At 40.2% G+C, this 22,629-nt stretch overlaps 2 protein-coding genes across 3 annotated transcripts in view; one reads left to right on the top strand and one right to left on the bottom strand.

Annotated features, from left to right (window-relative positions):
• Positions 1-5,814, bottom strand: part of EDNRA (endothelin receptor type A) — a 44,581-nt gene extending 38,767 nt beyond the window's left edge. The window contains exons 1-2 of one of the 2 annotated variants that reach the window (XM_084884294.1): positions 5,313-5,814; positions 1,230-1,714 (exon numbers count right to left, since the gene is read on the bottom strand). In XM_084884294.1, the coding sequence (XP_084740420.1) occupies positions 1,230-1,649 (420 nt within the window). In that variant the 5' untranslated portion in view covers positions 1,650-1,714; positions 5,313-5,814. Of the gene's footprint in view, positions 1-1,229; positions 1,715-5,308 lie in introns of both variants that reach the window. The other variant, XM_084884295.1, reaches the window with a different exon arrangement.
• The window catches only part of TTC29 (tetratricopeptide repeat domain 29), a 540,856-nt gene that overhangs the window by 83,303 nt on the left and 434,924 nt on the right, over positions 1-22,629 (top strand). The window lies entirely within an intron of this gene.

The raw sequence follows: 22,629 nt of genomic DNA, 5'->3' as shown, positions 1-22,629 counted from the left end.
AAAGTTTCTGATAACTCATTTCCCTTCCTCCCTCCTGTTCTTTTCAGTCTTTCTTGAAATTAAAGATACTATGTTTCTTGAACAATTAAAAACTATATAGAGTGATTCTTTGATTAACTTAGTAATAGGTTTTCTTCTGTATTGCCATTTGCAAGGTCCTTTTATTCTACCGGTCTATTTAAAAGCTATGCCTTCAATTGACAAAACTTGCCATTTAAAGTCCTATTTCAGAATATGATTGCTCAGAATTATTTAATTTCTATGGCTAATACAGAGAAGAAGAAAAAAGAAAGGCTGAAGAAAGTGTTTTTTTTTCTGGGCTTAGAATAAAGACATTCCAGAATATTTGGCATAGATGGTGATTTCATGTGACTTTTAGTTCATTTGAATTCTTGTAGCAATTTCCCCCTTACATCTAGAAACCAAATATGGAATATCTAATTCCTTTTGACTTTAGTTTGTTTTGGTACTAACTCATCCTCAAAGCAAGGTGACCATGGTAGCAGTGGGTGAGTTATCCTCCTCTCCCCCTGACTTTATCTAATTTGTCTTTGGAGCCTATTGCCCAGCTCAGGAGCGGGCACACAGTAGGCACTCCTTAAATATAAACTGAAGAAATGAAAGAGGCAATGGTAAACTGATGCCTATTTTAAACGGTTTAATAATACTGCTCACTGAGGTCCCGGGAGGCCTGCTATTGTGTGAATCCTATTATCGCTAAGTCACCCAGATAATCAAGGAAACTAGCATGTGCTTGGGCTCCACCCATCAATCTAGTCAAAATAAAACAGGTGCTTTTCCTTTTAAGCTATACTATGGATATCGGGCTTCTGCACAGCATTACATTAAGAGGGTAACTGCAACTGAATATATCAATATAGAGCACTTTTTTGGGCTCAGTAGGTCTCACCCTGAAAATGAAATCTCAGAAAAATTAAGTGATCGCTCCAAAATTGCCTATCCACTCAGCAATAAGATTCCAATGCTGCATGAAAGACCTTCACTTTGAGGAGTCACTTCTGAAATACTATTTGGTTAACAATTACATTAGAAAATTAAGTGTAACATTTAACAACTAACAAACATTTAAAATCCTACTAGTAAGATAGCAGAAACCGCTCTCAGAAAAACAGACTGAAATCCAGGTCAGAAAAGTCTGCAGCAACTCTCTGACTGCAGAATCAGAGCATATGTTCAAACTTGCAGATACATTTGTGGTTACTTCCTACCTTAAATACATTGATAGGGAGATCAATGATCACATAGATAAGGTCTCCGAGGGCAAGGCTGGCTATCAGCGCGTTGGGTCCATTCCTCATACACTTGTTCTGGTAAATGATTCTGAGCAGAGTTGCGTTCCCCACCATTCCCACGATGAAAATAGTACAAGATATCACAGTGTTAATGTATTTGAAAGCTGAAGTAATCTTTGTCGGCTGTGGACAATAGTTGTTCATTGAGCCATTGCTGGGGAGGGCCAAATTAGTGGGTCGATGAGTGGTAACCAGGAAGCCGAGCTCTGTCCCACGAAAAGTGGTAAAATCATCTGTATGAGTGCTTAGATTGGTGCTGTAGCTCTCAAGATTATCACTAATTACACATCCAACTAGCGCCACCCAAAAGGACACCCTGAAGCAAAAGGTTTCCATCTTGATGCAAATTGGAGGAAATGTCTCTTATTCTGTTGCTTTTACACCCTCACTTTTTTTTTCACCTAGAAAAAAAAGAAAAATAATTTTGGTTACAAAATCCAGCTGCCAGTAAGACTACAGTAAATGATTATTTACTGCTCCAGTTAAAAAGCAGGATATGTTTGGTAATTAGATAAGATATATCTATGTCAGCTTACCCCAAAGCAGAACAAAATCAGAAAAGAGCAAAAGCTCTATTAGGGCAACCTCTCTCTCTCTCTTGCTCTCTCTCTCTCTGCAGCTATACTTATATCTAGATTATAATACGCATGAGGAAAGGTCAGTTTTTTCTTTAAGAAGTAGCTTAAAAGTTGATGTTTTCCATTCACTGCACCTCTGCTAAGAACCTGAATTACAAAAATCTTGGAGAGGTGAGATACATTTTACTAGTGGAAAAGAAAAGGCATTAAATGCTGAGTAAAAGTTACATAGTGCTAAGGCATAAAATTACCAATTCTATAATTAAGAATCCAATATTCCAATATGTGTGCTGGTTTGCATGAGGTAATAAAATGCAGCATAGGTAGCCATTTAAAGCATTATGCAATGTTAATTTAAAATTAGAACTCTGGTTAACACCATCACTACAATTTTAGTTTTAAATAAATATGGTATAACTGATAAAGACAAAATATTTTTATTGAAATTCCTGGTGATTAATGTGTACAATCTACATCTTCTAACAGGAGTTTTGGCTTTTCCATTCCTCAGAAATTATTGGCATGTTATTTGCCAACAAGAGAAACTGGGAGTAATGGACTTTTCCAGGCAGACACACCATTGGTTTTCCGAGGGATTTCTGTCTCATGCCTAGTCATGGTGCTGGGCACTCCATAGGCATGATGCCATCTGATCTATACCCTCCCTGACCCCGTGAAGCAGATACACCTTCCATTCTAAAAGTAGGGAACCAGAGGCTCAGGAACATCAAGATGCTTGTCAAAAGCACAGGTGGTGGACGACAATGCTGCGATTCTAACGCAAGTTAATCTAACTTTGAGCTCTTAACCTCTAGCCTGCAGTGCCTCTCATTCTCATGCCTTCTTAGCACCTGAAATGTTTGAATGAATTCTCCACAGTTTCAGTGAAGCAGTAGACTTAGAGGTTTGTGAGATGTTTTCAAAAGACCATTTGTTTGCTTGCTTGTTTTAGTCACTTTTGTAGAGCAAGTGATCTTTCTTGCCCGGGAAGTCTATGGTTTTCTACTACAATCCTTAAAGAAAAGATGGGAAAATGAGGGGGTTGGTGGTAACACAATAAGCAAAGGCAGATAAAAGTGTCTCCTCACATTTAAATTGTTTTGTATTATCCTTCTTGTGAGTTTTTATCAATCTTTTTAAATGAATGCCCTAAGTGGTCAGCAAATTCATTAGTCAACAGAGCCAAATATCAACAGTACAATGATTGAAATTTCTTTTGAGAGTCAAATTTTTTAAACTTAAACTTCTTCTAATGTCACTTCTTCAAAATAGACTAGCCCAGGCCATGGTATTTTGTGGAAGAGCCACACTCAAGGGGCCAAAGAGCCACATGTGGCTTGAGAACCACAGTTTGCCGAGCACGGCCCTAAGTTCATTTATGTAATGGTGGGTGTATCTATGACATAAAACTTAGTTTTTAAAAATTGTGTCCTTTTTCTGAGTTTATTTGTGGTTGTAATAAACCACTTTTAAGGATTTTGAGTTACTTTGACAGTTATCAATAAAGCTTAGTCAATATATGGAGGAAATGAGATTTATTCATGTTGTATAGAAGATCTAATGTAAATATAAGGTACAAATACTGCACATGTTAACCTTCTCCAGGAAAGCAAGTAGTTTTTCTTGCTTCTTACATGGTTGAGTGAGTGTCTAATCGAATATTGACAGACCCTGTTTCCATTCAGCATTGGAGACCAGGACTCTGAGAACAAAGCATACTGTCATCCTCTTCAGATCAGAGAAGGGAGGGGGAAAAAAAAATCCTTCAATATCTTGTGCTGCTCTCAGTTTCCCAATCAGAATGGAACCTTCAGTAATAGTTTTATTAAAACCAAGAGAGAGAAGGCTTTTCTCAGTAATGGAATGACTCCCTGCCCATTAGGGTCTGTTAGAGGATAGTTAGTAAACTGACCTGGCTATCGCATTCTGCCACCCACAAAAGGTGCCACTAGTATTTGAACACTAGCTTGCTGGCCTGCTTGGTCAGCTGATTATAGCAGGAGCTAAGGAGGCCAAGGCTGTGGGTTCTTATCAAAGTGTGAGCTAGTTACTGTTAAAACCACTTCCCTTCCCCCTGCAACAATGATACCCCCACAGAAATCATTTGTGATGGTGTCTCCGTCAGCTCTCGACATGTTAAGTTGCAGAGCTACCGGATACTTGGCAAAGGCACGTGAATACCACATATTGCATGAAAAATACAAAACCACACAAAAGAAGCTCCTTCAAATGCATGTTCCTCCAAGGATGAGTCTAGCTCACTTCCATGGATCTAAGTCATGCTGTGCTTGGAATAGTCAGTCATATCCAATCATAGCTCTAGTGAAGCATCTGCAGTTCAGACCTCAGGGACGTGGTTTATATATTCAGCGTTCTGTTTGGGGGTCTGAGAATTCTCTGAAGTTCAAAAGTTATTGTTAAGGAAGAGGACTGGATCCTTATGCTTACACTCGAACCATTTAACATCTCTGATTCTCAGGATCAAAGTAGACCTGTACTGTAATTAGTAATTTGGAGATTCCAACCTTCCCTAAATGGTCTGAGTTCAGAGCAGGTAGTTACATGAAATGATTGTCAAGATGTTTCTCAATTAGTTACCACTTAAAACAGAAGTAATTGGGGAGGGGGAGAGGGGAGAGGGAGAAACCATGGGTATCTATAAGAAGAAACAAAAAACTAGGTACATTTTACAAGTTTTCTGTGGGTTTTGCTGGCTGGGTTAGATCTCAGCAACTGTCCTTACTGACAATGTCTGCCTTTAATTTGCCTCCCACCCAGCCCCCTCCGCCGCCAGCTCTAGCCGGAACGCCATTAGGATGGTGTAAACAGAGCTGATTACCTAGAAACAGCCCCAGTTTTCTGCACGTGAAAGGCAACAAGTGCCCTTTAAAGGACAGCATAGAACCGAACGCCCAGATATCCACAGGCAGGTTTCCAAACCAGCCGCCTGGGGGTTTTCCAAAACATCTGTCCCGCACACCCAGTGCCCTTGGCTACCCTTGACAACCCCGGGTGTGCAGGGAGGAGACGCAGGCGAGTTAGAAAAGGCTGCGGGACACCTTTCCCAAGTAAGCTTTGGAGCTTGCGACAGGGGCGTGATGTTCCATAAAGTTCTTGCATGCCCGGGGAAAGGGAGACCCAGGGAGAGCTGTATATTTTCCTTTCACTAAACATCCGAATCCCACCTGGGTAGGCAGCGGGCTTTCAATCAGTTCCTCAAACCCCAGACGCGCCCGCAGAGAGCCCCTCCTAAAAAGGCGCCGGCGCCCACCGCGCACCCCTAGACCGTGTGCGGGAGGGTGCCCCAAAGTGCAGAGCGCCGGGCGACATTGATGCCTGCTCCCTCTCCTCCCAACCGAGAGGCTCAGGCGGCATCTTCCCCACCCCTGGCCGGTCCCCGAGAGGAAAGAGTTGCACCGACCGTGGAGCCAGGCGGGGCAGACAGCTGCCCGGTCCGCGCGTGGCACCTGGGCGCCCCGGAGGCTGGGCGAGAGGAAGCAGAGCCGGAGAGGTTGGGTGGCGTGGGTCCTGGGCTCCCGCGCGGCGGCAGCAATCGGGCTGCACTGCTGCCTCTGCGTCGGAAAACTTCCTGGGCACCGCTTCTGTGCCGAGGTCTCCCCTGCCCCCAGCCTCTGGCCACCGGCTGGGATGGAGCCTCGCCACCTCTGTCCGCAATCCCCAGACCGCAGGGATGACTGCGCGCGCAAGGACTAGCAAGAAAAAGAAAACTCCAGCGGAACGGAACACACGCCCCCCTTCTGTCTGTCCCTGCCTTCTCCTCCAAAATCTTTCCGACTTTCTGCTCTACTTTAGGACAGAAAGTACGTGTCCTAAGCTTTCAGCCCTCCTTATAGGCAGCCGCTATAAAGCACAGAGCCGCCCCCTCCCAGGCCCTGCAGGGCAGGAGTCTTGTTTTTAACTCTTTCCTGAAATGAAGGAAGGGGAATGTGTGTGTGTGTGTGTGTGTGTGTGTGTGTGTGTGTGTGTGTGTGTATGAGAGAGAGAGAGAGAGAGAGAGAGAGAGAGAGAGAGAGAGAGAGAGAGAGAGAGAGAAGAGAAGAGAGAGGGAAGAGAGAGGGAATCCAGGAGGGAGGATAGTTCATCAGAGGAGCTGGAGAACCCAAGAAGGGATGCAGAGAAACCCATTCCCTTCCTGGGAAATGCAGGCAGATTTTATGTGATGGAGCCACTGCAGACAGAGGCAGCTTGTGTCCAAGCTCGGCTGCTCCTTTGCATTCCCTGGCCCTTTGCTTGGCTATATGATCCCTCTTAAACTCAGAGCAGGTTGAAGAGTCCCACGTGGACTGCACTTTACTGGATCAAGTACCTTTTGCTTCTGTCTTGTCCCTTGAAGCCAGCACCCAAAGGCTATACTAGCCCAGAACAAAGCAGGAGCCCCGGGAAGTCTATGGAGGGGTCCAGTGTGTGGCTCAGAGAAACCTATGATTCCTCTGGAAACCAAACAGCGAGGGTGCAGATGCTGCAGAAGATGGATCTCAGCATCTTTATATGACAGTGCGTTTATCCTAAATTAGGCAGTGGGAGAGGAGATGAGAGACAAAGGACATTGCCTGTGACAGGGGAGAAAAAAATTGAGAGCTCCTTAGAGAAGGCCCTGCCTCAGAGTTCTTTCGTTCACTGTTGGTGTGAGGCATATTGTGGGAATGTGTATGTGGAGGCCTGGAGAGTCACATTATGTTATAGACTGTTGTATTATCTACTGCAGCTAAAGGAGATCACCCTAAACCGGAAGTGGCCACTTTACTCAGCAGTCTGCAATTTGGGTGGGTCTTGGCTAGGACAGCTCATCTTTGCTGGGGCTGGAGGCTTGACTTCCAAGAGAGTTCACTTACTTGGTGATGGGCGTCTCTCTACAGAGTGGTTTAGGCTTCATCAGAGCATGGTGGCTAGGATCCAGGAAGGAGTGTTCCAGGAGAAGGAAGTGGGAGCTCCTAGTTTCTTAAGGTCTGGGCCTGGAAATGGGTACAGGGTCACGTCTGCAGAATTCTATAGCCAAACAGTCACAGATCCCAGATGTCAGGTGAGAGGTTATCGATTGCACTGTCAGTGCACAGTGTCAAATAATTTGGGGGGCATTTTATACAACCATCAAAGAGATCCACAGAGTGTCACCATTAAAAAGGGCTTTAATAGTCATCCACCAATTGGACTCATTATTATTAATCTGTTCTATTACAGCATCCCCATGATGAGGAGTCAGTCAGTCAGCCAGGATAGCCAGTAGCTTTTATAAGTGCCTTAATTTGCATTAAAAAATGAAAATGGTGTCCCTTGGAGCACATGACCTGGCCAGCTGACAAAAATATTGAATGTGAATAAAAACTATAGCTATCCTCGTTTTAAGGGAAGATAGAAGATAGATACACAAGTTAAATAAATACCACGAAGAAGCAAAGGACAGATCCAGAAAGAATGACATTTTATAGGAGAACTAGTCCTTCCTCTTCAACAGGAAGTTAATGAAGAGGGATATTTTTCTAGATTAAGACTTAAAAGAGCATGACCACTAGTTGCACTGTCCTGGATTGGATCCTGGTTTGTACTATAGACCAACTGCAAAGGACATTTTTGGACAATTGGGAAAACTTAGATCTGGATGAGGTATGAGATACTAAGAAATTTAAAGAATGTGAAAACAATTTTTATTTGAGGCACATTCTTTTAGGGAAGGTGCATTTACTTTAACTGTCCAAGCAGAAACAAAAATGTCATCAGTTTAAAGAATGAATAGTACCTAAAGGCTTGGCACATAATAGAAGCTCAATAAATGATAGCTCTTTTCACTTTCATTTGTTCCTTTTTTGTTTGTCAATGAGTGATTGGGAGAGTAGAATAAGCAGCTTCACATGACATTATGGGTGACTTCAGGAAGGTGTCACATAGTAGTGGCTAAGGCCAAGAAGATCAGTGGTGCCCAGGGAGCTATAAGGTAAAAGCTCAAGGGGATCTGGTGCCTTGAATTAGCCATGATGAGAACAATAGCAGAGCTTATACAACACTGCAGCCTGGATCCCTTAACAAAATAGGAAGGGCGTGAAGGTTCCAGAGTTTGCTAGTGAGGACCAAGTTAGGTGCTAAGATGACATCTTTGTGGCTCTGACTCCGAAGTGTTCCTTTTGGCTGGTATGAACTTGGGAACTGTGGATTGCACTTGTAATAAAGACAAACAAATGTTGCCTATGTTTGATTAAAAAAGATTTAATCAAAAGAGGTGACAGAAGGTCTCCTCTGGAGTAACTTCAGGGCAATTAGCTTATTGTTGGTTGTTTAGATATGTCAGGGAAACATATGAGAGAGCTTGGAATTCCAGGAAGGATTACTAGGTATCCTGTCTGGTGCAATTTTCTATGTTATTTCATAATCTTTGGGCTATTTTGCAACTGTAAATTGTAGAAAACTGATAGCAATGCCAAGTCACTCTTGTCTATAGACTTAAAGATTAATTTTGATTGGTAGAGATGCAAGTGATTCTTGCCTTATGAATATCGACAAGTTGTCTTGGATCAGGCTGATATAATAAAATGCCACAGACTGGGTGGTTTAGATAGAAATTTATCTTCTCACAGTTCTGGAAGCTGGCAGTCCCAGATTAGGGCACCAGCATGCTCAGGTGCTAGGGAGAACTCTCTTCTGGCTTCATATGGCTGCCTTCTTGCTGTTTCCCCAGAAAGCACAGGGGAAGAGTGACAGAGGGCAAGAGAGAGTGATGAAGGTCAAACATATGTGAGATTTATTATTTTAGTCATCTGAAAGACTATATATATATATATATATATATATATATATATACACAAAATCACAAGACTTCAACACTTGAATTTGAGGGAACACAGACATTTAGTTTATAACATTCCACCCCTAGCTTTTCTAAATTCATGTCTTTCTCACATGCAAAATGCATTCATGCCTTACCAACAGCCCCAAAAGTCTTAAATTCATTTTAGCATCATCTCTAAAGTCTGAAGGTCAAAGTCTCACTTAAATATCATCTAAATCAAATATGGGTGAAATTTGAGGTAGGATTTGTCCAGAGGCAAATATCCTCTCCAGCTGTGAACTGGTGAAATCCCTGCTTCCAAATACAGTGGTGGGATAGGCACAGGATAGACGATTTCATCTGTCAGGGAAAGTTGTAAGATTATACTACCTACGATTCTACAGTTCATTTCTCATAGAGCTTATCTATAATGGTTTTAGGCTAAAAATGGATATGTTGAATATAAAAATAGATATTTAAGATACAAAGTAGACTTCATATTTAAGAAATAAGGTGTCCTTATTTATCATTGATCAGGATATGGTTAAAAGAAAAGTTTTAGGAAGATTCGTTTAGCAGAAGTGTTTTACATATTTGAATAGAAACTAAGAAAAGAATATATACTAATATATACTAAGATAACAGATTGGTATGTTATCTTAGTATATAGCATGAGGGTAGAGAACAAAGTGGGGACAGATACTCTTTCCACACTTTGGGAGTAAAATTTAAGGCATAAATCTCAGAAACAGTTAAAATGAAGACCAATATAATAACTAGTTTATGCTGCATACAGCTACTCTCTCCCTGGAAAAACAACAGCACACACATATTGGCTTAAAGAAGATGGTTTATTAGCTCATGATTTTGTGGGTCAGAGATTTTGGCTAGGTTCATCTGGGTGGTTCTTTTGCTGGTCTTGGCTGGGCTCATTTATACAGTAGAATTTTTCTCATGTATCTGTGGTCAGCTAGTATTCGATGGCTTCACTTATGTTCTGGAGTAAGGGGTTATCAGGGCCATGTGTCTTTCATCATCCAGCAGGCCAGCCTGGCTCATTCATCTGGTGGTATCAGGGTTACATGTGCAGCAAGAAGGGGCAAGGCTCAGCGACAAAATACTGTTCGTGTGTCTACTTGCATTATATTTGCTATTATCCCACTGACCAAAGCAAGCCCAGAGTCAGTATTGGAGGAGACTAACCAAGGGCACGGAAAGAGAAAGAGGGAATTATTGCAAACAATCCAGTGCAACCAAACATTGTGTTTTTTTCCTTGGGGTTGGGGTGTGCAGAGTTGATCTATTCTAGGGGATAAAGCAAGAAGAGTAAAAAACGACTCAAATTTCCTAGAGGGAGTTCAAAATAGTTCACCAATATATATTGAGTGAATACTGTGAACTAGGTTCTGTGTTAGAAATAGAGATTTAAAAAACTAACAAGGAATAAGACAAGTGGCTAAGGCCAAGGAGATTAGTAGTGTCCAGGGAGCTACAAGGTAAAAGCTTTAGGGGATTCTGTACTAGTATTATAATGAAGCCTAGAGTCTAATGGTGTGTGTGTGTGTGTGTGTGTGTGTGTGTGTGTGTGTGTGTGTGAATATATGCAAATAGCTTAAAAACAACTTATTAAGTGTTAGGATAGAGCTATCTTCTATAGGGGGCTGGGAAACATTTTTTTTTTTTGGTGTGTACAAAGCTATCTACTAAATATTTTGACTTTGTGGATCCTACAGTCTCTGTCAAAACTACTGAACTTCAGTGTTAGTGCACCAAAGGAGCCATACACTGTATGTGAGCAAAGTGGCCAGGTGAGGAAGATTGAGTCAATCCATCAGGGTACCTGGAAAGGGAAGCCAGATTTGAGAGTCAAGAGAGTCTTATCTGGGAAGAAGAATTCAATTGTTAAACAGTTTGAAAACATTCAAATTGGATGTAACTGTAATCCATGTGCATGTTGAACTGTAAGCCTGGGTGTGGGTCAGCGTTTTGGGGTTAAAATACCACTATGGACTGAAGCCATGAGTTGGATACATTTCATTGGGGGACGGAGTGTGAAAAAGAAAAGGTCAAAGAAACCAGGATAATCCTTGTATTAAGCATTCAGTTAGGATAACCAACTAGAAGGCACTCTAAAAAAATATACTTTTTGCTCATCTGACAAAAGATAGGTATAATTTTGATTCATTCACAATGGATAGCTATTGTTTTGTTGGCTGTCCTTTTTTTTTTTTTTTTTTTTTTTTTTTGGTGTGTGTGTGTGTGTGTGTGTGTGTGTTTAATTTGATAATTTAAGGGAAAAGAGGTCAGTGCTTTTGACTAAATAGTCAGGTATTGCAGGTTTTAAACATATTGTGAGAGTTTCAAGAATGAATGGCGGTCAAGAGAGGTCAAAGGAAATGAAGATTGGGGACAGTCATGGAGATGGCCCATAAGGGGATATTGTTCTAAGGATGTCAAGCTGAGCCATGTCAAACTCTTCTGATTTACATGAAAAATAACCAAGAAATTAGAAACAGTGCAAATAGATCTGCAGAAACATTGCTATATAGTAAGTATAAATCCTTTGCTAATTTATTTTTGTAATTTGTGGAAGAGAAACCAACACCACCTACAGTTAGCATATGCTATATTAAGCTTTTTTTCAAGACTTCTTGGTGACGTTGAAAATGGAATTTTATTGGGAAACAGTTCTACTTATATTTTTATATAGAGATGAACAAAGAAGCTTGCAAGTAAGGTAAAGTGTGAAAGAGAGCCTTTTTTTTTTAATACAAAAATGTTTTTCATTACCTTATCTGAATTCTGAGTGAAAGAGAATGATAGAGACATCTAGCTTTTCATGCGTTTTTACTGATTAAAGTTAACTAATATTAATACAGCGTGTGTTCTGTAGCCAAGCCTTATAATTTTTTTCCTTTTCATTTGTCAACCAAGGACTGAAGATTACTGTTCTGAAATAGATGTCCAAAACTGACTGATGGTAAAGAATTTAGAATTTAGATTTCAGAATTCTATTTTCAGTGTGCCCTCCCTAACAACTGTCATCTCCCATGAATAGCAGACATTCTTCCCAGGCATTCTCTTTATTCTTATACTGGAAGGCTTAGAGGTGGGTTTGCCTAAAGGATGATGGCTGGATTAGACAGCATCTCAAGGACCTTCGCTTACAGCTTTCTGATTTGATTATATTTGGGAGGACTTCTGTATTTGTTTGCCAGGGCTGCCGTAACAAAATACCACAGGCTGGGTGCCTTAAACAACAGAAATTTATTTCTCATGACCTGGAAGCCAGAAGTCCAAGATGAAGGTGTCCGCAGGTTCTGTTTCTTCAGAGGCCTCCAGCCTTCCTTGTAGATGGCAGCCTTCTGGCTGTGTCTTCACATTGTCTTTTCTCTGTGTGAGTGTGCACTTGTGTATGTGTATGTCCTAATCTTCTCTTCGAATGTTGGATTGTGAGCTCATATTGGATTATGATTATATTGGATTAAGGCTCAAAATAGGATCTCATTTTGCCTTAATTACCTCTGCAAAGTTCCTGTCTCCAAATACAGTTTATATTATGAGGTATACATATAAATTTTAGGAGTCGAGGCACAATTCAGCCTGTAATATTGCAGTTTATGGCTTGAAATGGCAGCTAATTTTGCAGGCAGATTTCGCTCACACCGCTACACTGTGGACTCCATAGCTCTGCTCCACCTTGCTGCTTCATGTACTACCTTTTGGATTTGAATGATTCAAAAAACATGTTTCACAGTTTGATTTGTGTGCTTCATAAATGTCTATATTTCTGTGGAGGTATTTTAAACTAAGTTATTAACATTATAACATTCACTTCTAAATATTTGATTATCTCTAAAATACAAATATTTTCCTACTGAATTTATTTGTGACTTTATGAAATATTTATTCTCAAACATGAATTCAATTTTGTTATTTTCTTAAGTTCTTGTTTTTGCTATCTCCTTTTAATCAAGTGTGCGTAATAATATCTTCTAGGTTGGTGTTTCATCAAAATTTTATAATAAAGCATTTTGTGGTTAAGTAACATTAGGAGAATGCTGATTAGGTTAGTCTCAAGGATGTGGTTATGCATCATTATTCGTCATTTTAGTAATACTACGTTGATGTTAGTCACCCAGGTACATTTTACTGATGCTATAGTTTTGTGATTTCTGTCCATGTAAGACCCCAAAAAATAATGCCTCAAGGATAGTAAGATATTATTTAGATATTATTTTTAACATTTTTTAAAAGCTCCTTTAGTTTGAGCCCTTCCCTACTTTATTCCTTGTAGATATTCCTCCCTCCATTTCTTTTTTCCTGAGCTGTGGTCATGTTTCTCCCAGAAAATTTATTTCCCCCCTCTTTCTATCTTTATTCAGAGTCAGTTCTACAAAATAGAACCATTGTGTAGTTAGCTTGCACATACACTCCCAGCCCATAATCCTGCAATGATATTCACTGTCTTCCTCAAACTACATGAAACTAAAACTTTCCATTATCATATCTCTTTATCAGCATTACAAATTAAAATCCTACTGGTCTGTGTTTGTCAGTTTTGATACATAAGGCTCTATTTTTTTAGCCTAGTGCTCTTTGAGTTTAGTCAAATATATTTGACAACTTTCAAGCAAGTGCCTGGCATCAAAGCCTTCACATATGACACCCTAATTGCCCTCCCAATTTCTTTTGAGAAACACTGTTATATTTTCATCACACTATCGGACTCACCTCACCAATGAGATATTTCCAGACCTGGCCAACGGAGCTCACTTACATGATCACTCCAGGGGCTAGAATATATCCATTTCCCCCCCTGCCTTCTAGATTCCTTAAATGCTTACTTAACTGTATTCCTTTTAAAAGTGTTCCTTATTTGGGCTTTATAATAAAAAAGCATATAACAGATACAGTCCTTGGTTGCATAAATTTTAGGAGCTAAAAGGATGAGCATGTATAGCAATCATACTGCCCATCTTAGGAAAAAAACCTCATAGTGTTACTATGAAAAAGGTAGGGCAGGTATAGGAAAATATAATTTTCTTTGGAAACTATATACTGTAAGGAAATTACCTTATAAGGAAATCCTATTTACCCCGAAAGGAAAATGTTAAATTTGGAGGTTGTATAACCTTACTAAAGACTCTCACGTTTCTTGGAGCTGTTCTAAGAACAGTATAGTAGGTGTTCAATAAAAAAATCTCACAAAATGCTTTCACATTTTCCCCCCTGGCATTTTGGAGGTTAAATACTTTACTAAAGATTCCTATTTATCTTACAGTTGTTCTAAAAACAATATAGTAGTTGCCCTGGCTGGCCTGGTTCAGTGGTTCGAAGATTGTCAGGTTTGGTTTAATTCCCAGGCAAAGGGCATACCTCGTTGGTAGGTTGATCCCATGTACCAGTCAGGGAGGCAACCAATCGATGTGTCTTCCTAACATCGATGTCTCATCTCTCTCTCTCTCTCTCTCTCTCTCTCTCTCTCTCTCTCTCTCTCTCTCTCTCTCTCTCTTTCTCTCTCTCTCTCCTTCTCCCTCTCCCTTTCTCTTTCCCTCTCTCTCTCCCTCCCTCCTTCTTTACCTCCCTCCTCCCTCCCTTCCACCCTCTCCAATCTGGGACCCCTCTAGGGCAGTCGGACATCCCTCTCACAATCCAGGACTGCTGGCTCCCAACTGCTCGCCTGCCTGCCTTCCTGATTGTCTCTAACAGCTTCTGCCTGCCAGCCTGAGCACCCCCTAACCACTCTGCTGCCAGCCTGATTGATGCCTAACTGCTCCCCTGCCAGTCTGTTTGCCCCTAACTGCCCTCCCCTGCAGGCCTGGTCAACCCTAACTGCTCTTCCCCCACCTGCTCTCTCCTGTAGGCCTGGGTCCTGCCCAACTGCACTTCCCTGCGGGCCCGGTCACCCCAACTTCCCTCTCTGCTAGCCTGGTCCCTCTGAATTGCCCTCCCCTGCTTGCCTGATCACCCACAACTGCCATCCATTGCAGACCTGGTCCCTCCCAACAGCCCTCCCCTGCTGGCCATCTTATGGTGGCCATCTTGTGTCCACATGGGGGCAGGATCTTTAACCACATGGGGACAGCGATCTTGTGTGTTGGAGTGATGGTCAATCTTCTTATTACTCGTTTATTAGATAGGATAAATGCTTGGTGCATGGATGGGGGCTGGCTGGTTTGCCCTGAAGGAGTCCCAGATCAGGGTGGGAGTTCCCTTGGGGTGTGGGGTGGCCTGGGTGAGGGGCCTGTGTTGGTTTGCAGGCTGTCCACGCCCCCTGGCGACCCAAGCAGAGGCCTTGGTATCTGGGATTTACGTATCTTCTACAATTGGAACTTTGTAGCCTGGAGTGGATCCAAGCCTCCTGCTTGCCCCATGGCTGCAGGCATTTCTGTTTGGATTTGTCTACCTTCTATAATTAAAACTTTGTAGCATTGAATGGAGGCCTAGGCCTGCAAGGACAGGTGGAAAGCTTGGCTTCCTCCATTGCCAGGGAAACCCAAGCCTCCCTCCTGCTCTCTGTGGCTGTAGCCATTTTGGTTGGGTTTATTTGCATACTTGCTCTTATTGACTCATGGGCATGGCTGGTGGGTGTGGCTTGTTGGTGTAGTGGAGGTATGGTCAATTTGCATAGTACTCTTTTATTAGATAGAATTCTTATACTTTACCAATGACTGTCTTTAAACAAAGGTTAGATTTAAAACATGAATAAAATTTGTGACTTCCTTAGAACAAAGACAACTTGAATTTAAATATTTATTATTAAAATGAGATGTTTTGTATGAGGAAAAGACAAATGCAGAATAATAAGTTATTTATTTAATAAAGTAAAGCAGTTCATTAGATCTGGTAGAAAATAGAGGTTTGTTTTATCAGTATCAAAATTATGCTTCCCAAAAGGAATAAACTTAGAGATGTTTTTATAGAAACATCTGGATATTGGATTAGAAATGTTTAGAATGTGACTGATCCAAGTATACTTACTTAATTTTGCCTGACTAAAGCTTTTTACTAGAAAAAAAATATATATATATCATATATAATATTATATATATATATATATATATATATATATATATATATATATCATGTAGAACCAAATTTATTGTTTTATTTTTTATTAAGTTTATTAGGGTGACATTGATTAATCGGATCATGTAGATTTCAAGTATGCATTGCTATGATACAAAATATGTATATTTCATTGTATGCCCACCACCCAAAGTCAAATCATCTTTTGTCATCATATGTTAGGACTCACCTTTCCTTGATCAGTTCTGTACATTAACTAGTGTCACCTGAAGAGACTAATTTAAAAAAAAATGTATTTTATTGATTTTTTTACAGAGAGGAAGGGAGGGGGATAGAGAGTTAGAATCATTGATCAGCTGCCTCTTGCACACCCCCTACTGGGGATGTGCCTGCATCCAAGATACATGCCCTTGACCGGAATCGAACCTAGGGCCCTTCAGTCTTCAGGCTGATGCTCTATCCACTGAGCCAAACTGGTCAGGGCAAGACTCATTCTTTTAATCAGAATGTCCAATCTGGCAGTCTGTGTGAGTCAGTCTTCAATCTGAGGATTATGACAGGTAGGGAATTGTAAAAAAAAAAATTTTAAAGTCAGGCCATAAAAACTCAGGATTCATTTGTGCCCAGCTAATTAACCAGGGAAAAGAACCTTGGGGCATCTTTATTACAGAAGAAAATTAAGCTTTCTAATGAGTCAGGATTAAGATTTGGAAAAAGAGGATTCATTAACAAACAGTTCCTTTCTCCTATCCAACTTTCTGATTATGGAAACAAAATACTCCAAAGAACAAACGCTGTTGAAAGTTTGTGGTGGTTGAAAGGGAATGGCATCCCACAGAGCTGGAAGAGAAGAATAAGTGCCAAATGGAAAGTCCAAGACTGTCCTGTTTTAAATGTTAAGAGTTTAAAAAAATTGACTATTGGTCTAAATATACTTCCTAATTTGCAAAACTGTTTGGAATGATAAATAGCTTGCATATGTGCACATTCAAATGTAGACTATGACAGATTAAGAATGTGAATTATTGAAAACACCTTAATGTGATTTTTGAGCATCACAAGTGCTCAATATTGCCCTTTGTGATATTTTCGATACATTGGGTAAGATTAGAAAAAAAATAGGGAGGATTTCTTTATTGGCTAATTGGAAAGAATGCAATAATCCTTTTGATCTCACTCCCCCCCCCCATCCCAACTCCTTCCCAAACCAGTCATGCCCCTAAATCCCAGTTCTCATTTATAAGATGTTTTAAAAGAATTGTCTACATTCATTGTCTATAATTTTCATTTTATGATTCTCTCTTAAATCCACTGAATGTGAACTAGCCCGGACTAACTGGTCATGTATGACAATTAGATTCTTTTTGGCTGGTGATGGTAGTAGCCACCAAGAGAGGCAAGTAGGGGTTTCCCTTCTTCTATCATCTCACTACTTAGTTATAATATAAGCAAGTTTCAAAGAAAATTCTGACACATGTACAATGTTTATTAGCAAGCAGGCACAAAAAGGGAATGAAAACTCAAATCTTTGTCCTTTTAGGTATTCTGACTACAGCTTGTTTGAAAATGTCATTAAAGTAAACATGATGATATTTTATAGGCACCATTCAGACAACTAAAATTCCCTGTATTCAAAGCTAGCCATGGGACCAATGAGCAATTTTAGCTAGGGTGCCATCCATCCTGAAGTATACAGGTCTAAGGCATATCAGACTTTCATATCATCTTAATACAAGTGGAAGTAAAATATTTTAGGCAACCCATGTTAATATGACTGTCATTAATTTTACCTCTGGAGTCCCATACAAACCATCATAATGATAATACGTAAGATCTCTGGTGTTAATCAGAGATTAAAAAAAACAAAACAAACAAAAAAAACTGCTATGCTTTTTGTAGCTTCCATTAGAGTGGGGGCTTAATCGTGTTATCTGTACCAGAATCACCTGGAAGATTTGTTTAAACTATGACAATGGATGCACTGTTTGTAGGGTAAAAGATTGGCAGAGACAGATGTAATTCAGTGAAGAATAATTCATATAGGAGAGCCAGTGACTTCAAGAAAATTATCTATTTAATTCATCATTGTCTTTGTAAAATCAACTTTCCAATTTATGTCACTAACAATATCATTTTATTATTTGTCCTGGTTTAGTTCAGCACTACTTTTGATTCATTTTTTCTGACTCCTCAGGCTCTTCTGATACTTCTTTTTCTAATGTTTCTTATTTACCTCTTCCACTATTGCTTGTTCAGGTCTTTATTTCTGCCAGTCTGACTTATGAAGGTCTACTAACTAATCCTCTAGCAATTTGAATCCATCTTGCTCATTATTGTCAGATTCATCTTCCTAAAATGCCATTTTGATTTGTCTATTTCTTCCTTCAAAAGTTTCCTTGGTTTTGTTGTTACCAATAGCCAATCTTTCCAATCTTTTCACCATGCTAGGCAAACTGTGACTTTTCTCATCTTTTTGCTCTTGCTCATACCTTTCTCCACCAGCGCGTTCAGTGAACTCTTATTCATCCTTCAAGACTCAAATCAAATCTTACTTCCCTTGGGCCTCCTTTGGGTTTATACTTTGAAAAACAGAAGTCAAGGTAGCCGATTAAAAAGTTCATCTGTCATTTCCTAAGATGATGTCAACCTGAGTAGATCGTGTGGCATATGCTGATGTAAAAAATAAGCAAAAATTTCATTCCAACTATTTTTTAGTGATTTGGACTTTGAAACAGTGAAAGAAAGAACTGAAGTATATTCTTATACTCTCTAAATATTCAACAATAGGCCTCAATGGCTGAAACATAATTTATTTTCCTCAGAGGAAAACTTTTTATTCTTTGAGAAATACTCTTTCTGGCTACAATTTTAAAATAACAATGAGGTTATAGGGAATAAAAAAGGATCTCTGTGATTGCAGCTGCTAGCATTTGGCTAAAATAAGGGAAAAGGTACCAAGAAGCACTGGCTGCCAAGAACTAATGATTCTGTCATTAAATGACATGTCTAGACTAAAGTGTCTTCAGAGACAGTGGTTAAAGTAACAAAGAGGTAATAATTATTTACTCCAAAAAGGTACATGCTCAGTCTTGGCAGTTTTATAGTGACTGTGATGCTCAATAGATTCTTTAGGTTTACATTTAAATAGAATATGAAACACTATTCATTAAATTTAGGAGAAAGTATTTGACTAGGCCAAAAGCAAGTAAAACGTTCAGGTATTAAATTTTTGAAATTTAAGCCAGCCAGATCTAATACTGATCACTTTGTTATGCCCATAAATAAAACATCCAACCTTGCTTGACATTAATTTTCTTTTCTAAAATAATCAGAATAGATTTTTTTCCCAGGGAAGAGATCCATTGCAAACTTGTAATGTGACCTTGAGTTAGTACCACTCTGGCCTCAGTTTATCTAGGTATACAATTAAAGTTGAGTTCAATAATCTCTAAGGGGCATTTCTGCTCTAAGACATCCAATCTATAATAATAAAAGCATAATATGCTAATTAGACTGGATGACCTTCTGGATGAAGCTGGGGCTGCGAGGGAAGCCCGGGTCCCAGGTGCTGGAGAGAAGCCTGGTCCTGGTGCCAGAGGGAAGCCAGTGCCAGCAGCCGGGGGAAGGCCTACTCTTGCAAGAATTTTGTGCATAGAGCCTCTAGTCTATAATAATAAAAGTGTAATATGCTAACTAGACCAGACAGCTGAACGACTTACTGGATATCCTTCCCAACAACCTTCTGGATGAAGCTGGGGCTGTGAGGGCTGAGGCATTTGCTGCTGCTGCTGTGAGGGCCGAACTCTTTGCACAAATTTCATGCATTGGGCTTCTAGTAGTACATAAGGGCATGAGCTTTCTCCACTATTCTATTTGGCTATCTATATTTCTTGCAGGTTCCCTAAGTATGATTTCTCCCCTTCCCTTCCCTTCCCTTCCCTTCCCTTCCCTTCCCTTCCCTTCCCTTCCCTTCCCTTCCCTTCCCTTCCCTTCCCTTCCCTTCCCTTCCCTTCCCTTTCCTTCCCACCCACTTATAGCTCACTGCCCTACCCTCCTGCTGATCCGTGATCTGGTTGTTACAATCTGGTTGTTACAGTCGGTCATTACGCTTCACAGCATAACGACTATTTGCATATTTCATCTTTATTATATAGGATAAGTATCCTATATAATAAAAGCCTAATATGCAAATTGTCTCCTTGACCGTAATGCAAAAGTTGGTATGCTTGAAGTTGTCCCAGAGGCTCCTTACACTAAGTTCGATTGGGAGTTTGACTGCTAGCTATGATGTGTGCTGACCACCAGGCAGCGACGCAGAACATGGAGGGCATCAGCAATGTGGAGCTAGCAATGGGTAGTAGTAGAGACACTGCTGGCCCTGATGGGCCTCGACAAGAGTGGGACCACGGCAGGATGATGGAGCAGGTGAGTGGGCAGCACCAGGCCAAGGTGGGTGTGAGTTTTGTCACTGGGCTCCAATTCTCACTGGTTTTTAGAACCTGTAGTTCTTACTGTCCGTAGGAACTTCTTTTCCCAGCTCTGGGACCCTGTGCTGAGGATCTGGTGTGGGGCTGGGACCCCTTGCTTCTCCAGGTGGGCTCTGCAGACGATATCCCTCCCAATTAAAAAAGCAGCCCATTCTGCACCTCTGCACCTCCCTACCAGTCTCAGTGTGCTTTCTTCTTTACTTCTGTAGTTGTAGGACTTCCATTCAGCCAGCTTTCTGGCAGTTCTGGTTGATGGTTGTTCTGTATTTTAGTTGTAATTTTATGTGGTGGTGGGAGGCGGTGAGTACAGTTGTTTACCTATGCCGCCATCTTCCTGTAGTTCTATTATAGCCTTTTGGCATCTGGCTTTAATTAAAATGGTAAAGCTTCCTTATGAATAACTGGAAGTATTATTTAAACATATTGTCCATAGTCTTACACATTTTCCTACAATACAATTTTAGCATACTAGCATACAAATTAACCTCTCATAATTAAGAGCAAGTAATTAATTTATGCCAATATAAAAAATATGGTACTTTTAAAGAAATATAATTCCAAGATCCTTTCATAAGACCTCAACTGTTATCAATTATTGTTTAGTACTGATGAATGCTTTTTTGGAAAATGTATTAGCAGAAACAAAGCTTTTCACCCTTGATGCATTTGTATGCTTCTTTCATTGGCATTATATAACTCACTGTGTTTTCCTTTTGGTCTGACTGTCAAGAAGCTTGGGGCCAAGCATAGACCTCAATCATAGTAACTGTATTATCCTTTGTGCTTAGGATATTTGTTTCCCCTTTTCTGGTTTTAATTTCCATTTCAACAGCATTTATGCTCTACTTCAACCAAAAGCTCTGTCAAATTTCCCACATCCCACTCTCCCCACTCTCTTAAATAGAAGTAATAGTAAATAAATAATAATGGATTTACCTCTTTGGATAAAATACAATTTTTTTTTCAGAGTCAAAATTTGCTTCTAGATTCTACATGTCTAATAGTAATTTATAACTGGATTCACTTTGCATTAACATGCACACATACACACACATACATTATATACAGCAATGCTGTAACTAAGTCTTTAATTTCTTCCTCTTTATCAGAAAAGAGGTGGTTTGACATTTTCTGTTTGGCTCTTTTGATTAGCTATTGCCTTACAGCTTTCTGAAGCCCCTCTTTTCAATTGAAGGACTCAGCCTATCCTGCTTAAGTTCCTAATGGCTGACATCTGGGGATGGTGGGGATGAGAGTGAGTGAGGACAAGCTCACTTTTAATATTTTCTTATATCTGCTTTTTTTGGGACCAGCCAGGAGAAAATTCTCATAGCAGTCTAGTTATTTATTCTTCTCAATAATTTGGTTCTTTAACTAAATTATTATTCTATTTAGCCTGGTGAACCCAAAGTTCACACCTGCTTAAGATCTTTAGGTCTTTGCCAGTTCTTAAAGAAATTTTATTTTGTTTATTATATATAATATGTAAAGTATATATAGTATATGTATTACACACAAAAACACATATAGAGGGTGTTTCCCCCAAAATGTATAGACACTTTAATAGCTGATGGGTCAATTTTGAAAATGAAATGTGTTTTAATAAACACTGCCTTTATAGTTATTCAAAATGTGTGTATACATTTTTATGTAACTCCCTATATGTTTTTCTGCTGGCATGCCTTGCATATTCAAACCTGCCAGTCCTCACAATCACATGAACCAATTCTTTCTATCATCTATCTATATCTATCTATCGATATCTAATCTATCTATCTATCTATCTATCTATCTATCTATCTATCTATCTACCTACCTACCTACCTATCATCTATCTATCATCTTAGAGGCCCAGTGCCTGAAATTCGTGCTTAGAGGGGGGTTCCTCAGCCTGGCCTGCACCCTCTCCAATATGGGACCCCTCAGGGGATCTCCGACTTCCGTTTTAGGCCTGATCCCATAGGGATTGAGGTTAAACCGGCAGTCAGACATCCCTCTCACAATCTGAGATGACTGGCTCCTAATCACTCGCCTCCCCACCTGCCTGATTACCCCTAACCCCTCTGCCTTCCAGCCTGATCACCCCTACCTTGCTCCCCTGCCAGTTTGATTGCCCCTACCTTGCACCCTGCCTGCCTGATTGGCCCTAACCTCTCTGCCTGCCTACCTGATTGCCCTAACTGCCTTCCCCGCTGGCCTGATCACCCCCAACTGCCCTCCCCTCCTGGCCTGATTGCCCCTAACCGCCTCTGCCTCAGCTCTGTCACCATGGCTTTGTCTGGAAGGATGTCTGGAAAGTATCCCAGTCTAATTAGCATATTACCCTTTTATTAGTATAGATAGATATTGATTTGTTTAAAGTAGAGTAAAACTTACATTATTTTAACTTTTGTTTGATAACTGGGCCTTTTTCAGTTCAGCATTGTTAAATAGAACTTTCT

The sequence above is a fragment of the Pipistrellus hanaki genome (genome assembly GCF_964339955.1).
Source record: "Pipistrellus hanaki genome assembly, chromosome: 5".
Taxonomy (NCBI): Eukaryota; Metazoa; Chordata; class Mammalia; order Chiroptera; family Vespertilionidae; genus Pipistrellus; species Pipistrellus hanaki.
The sequence above is the reverse complement of the archived record's forward strand: the minus strand, read 5'-3'. Positions and strand labels throughout refer to the sequence as shown.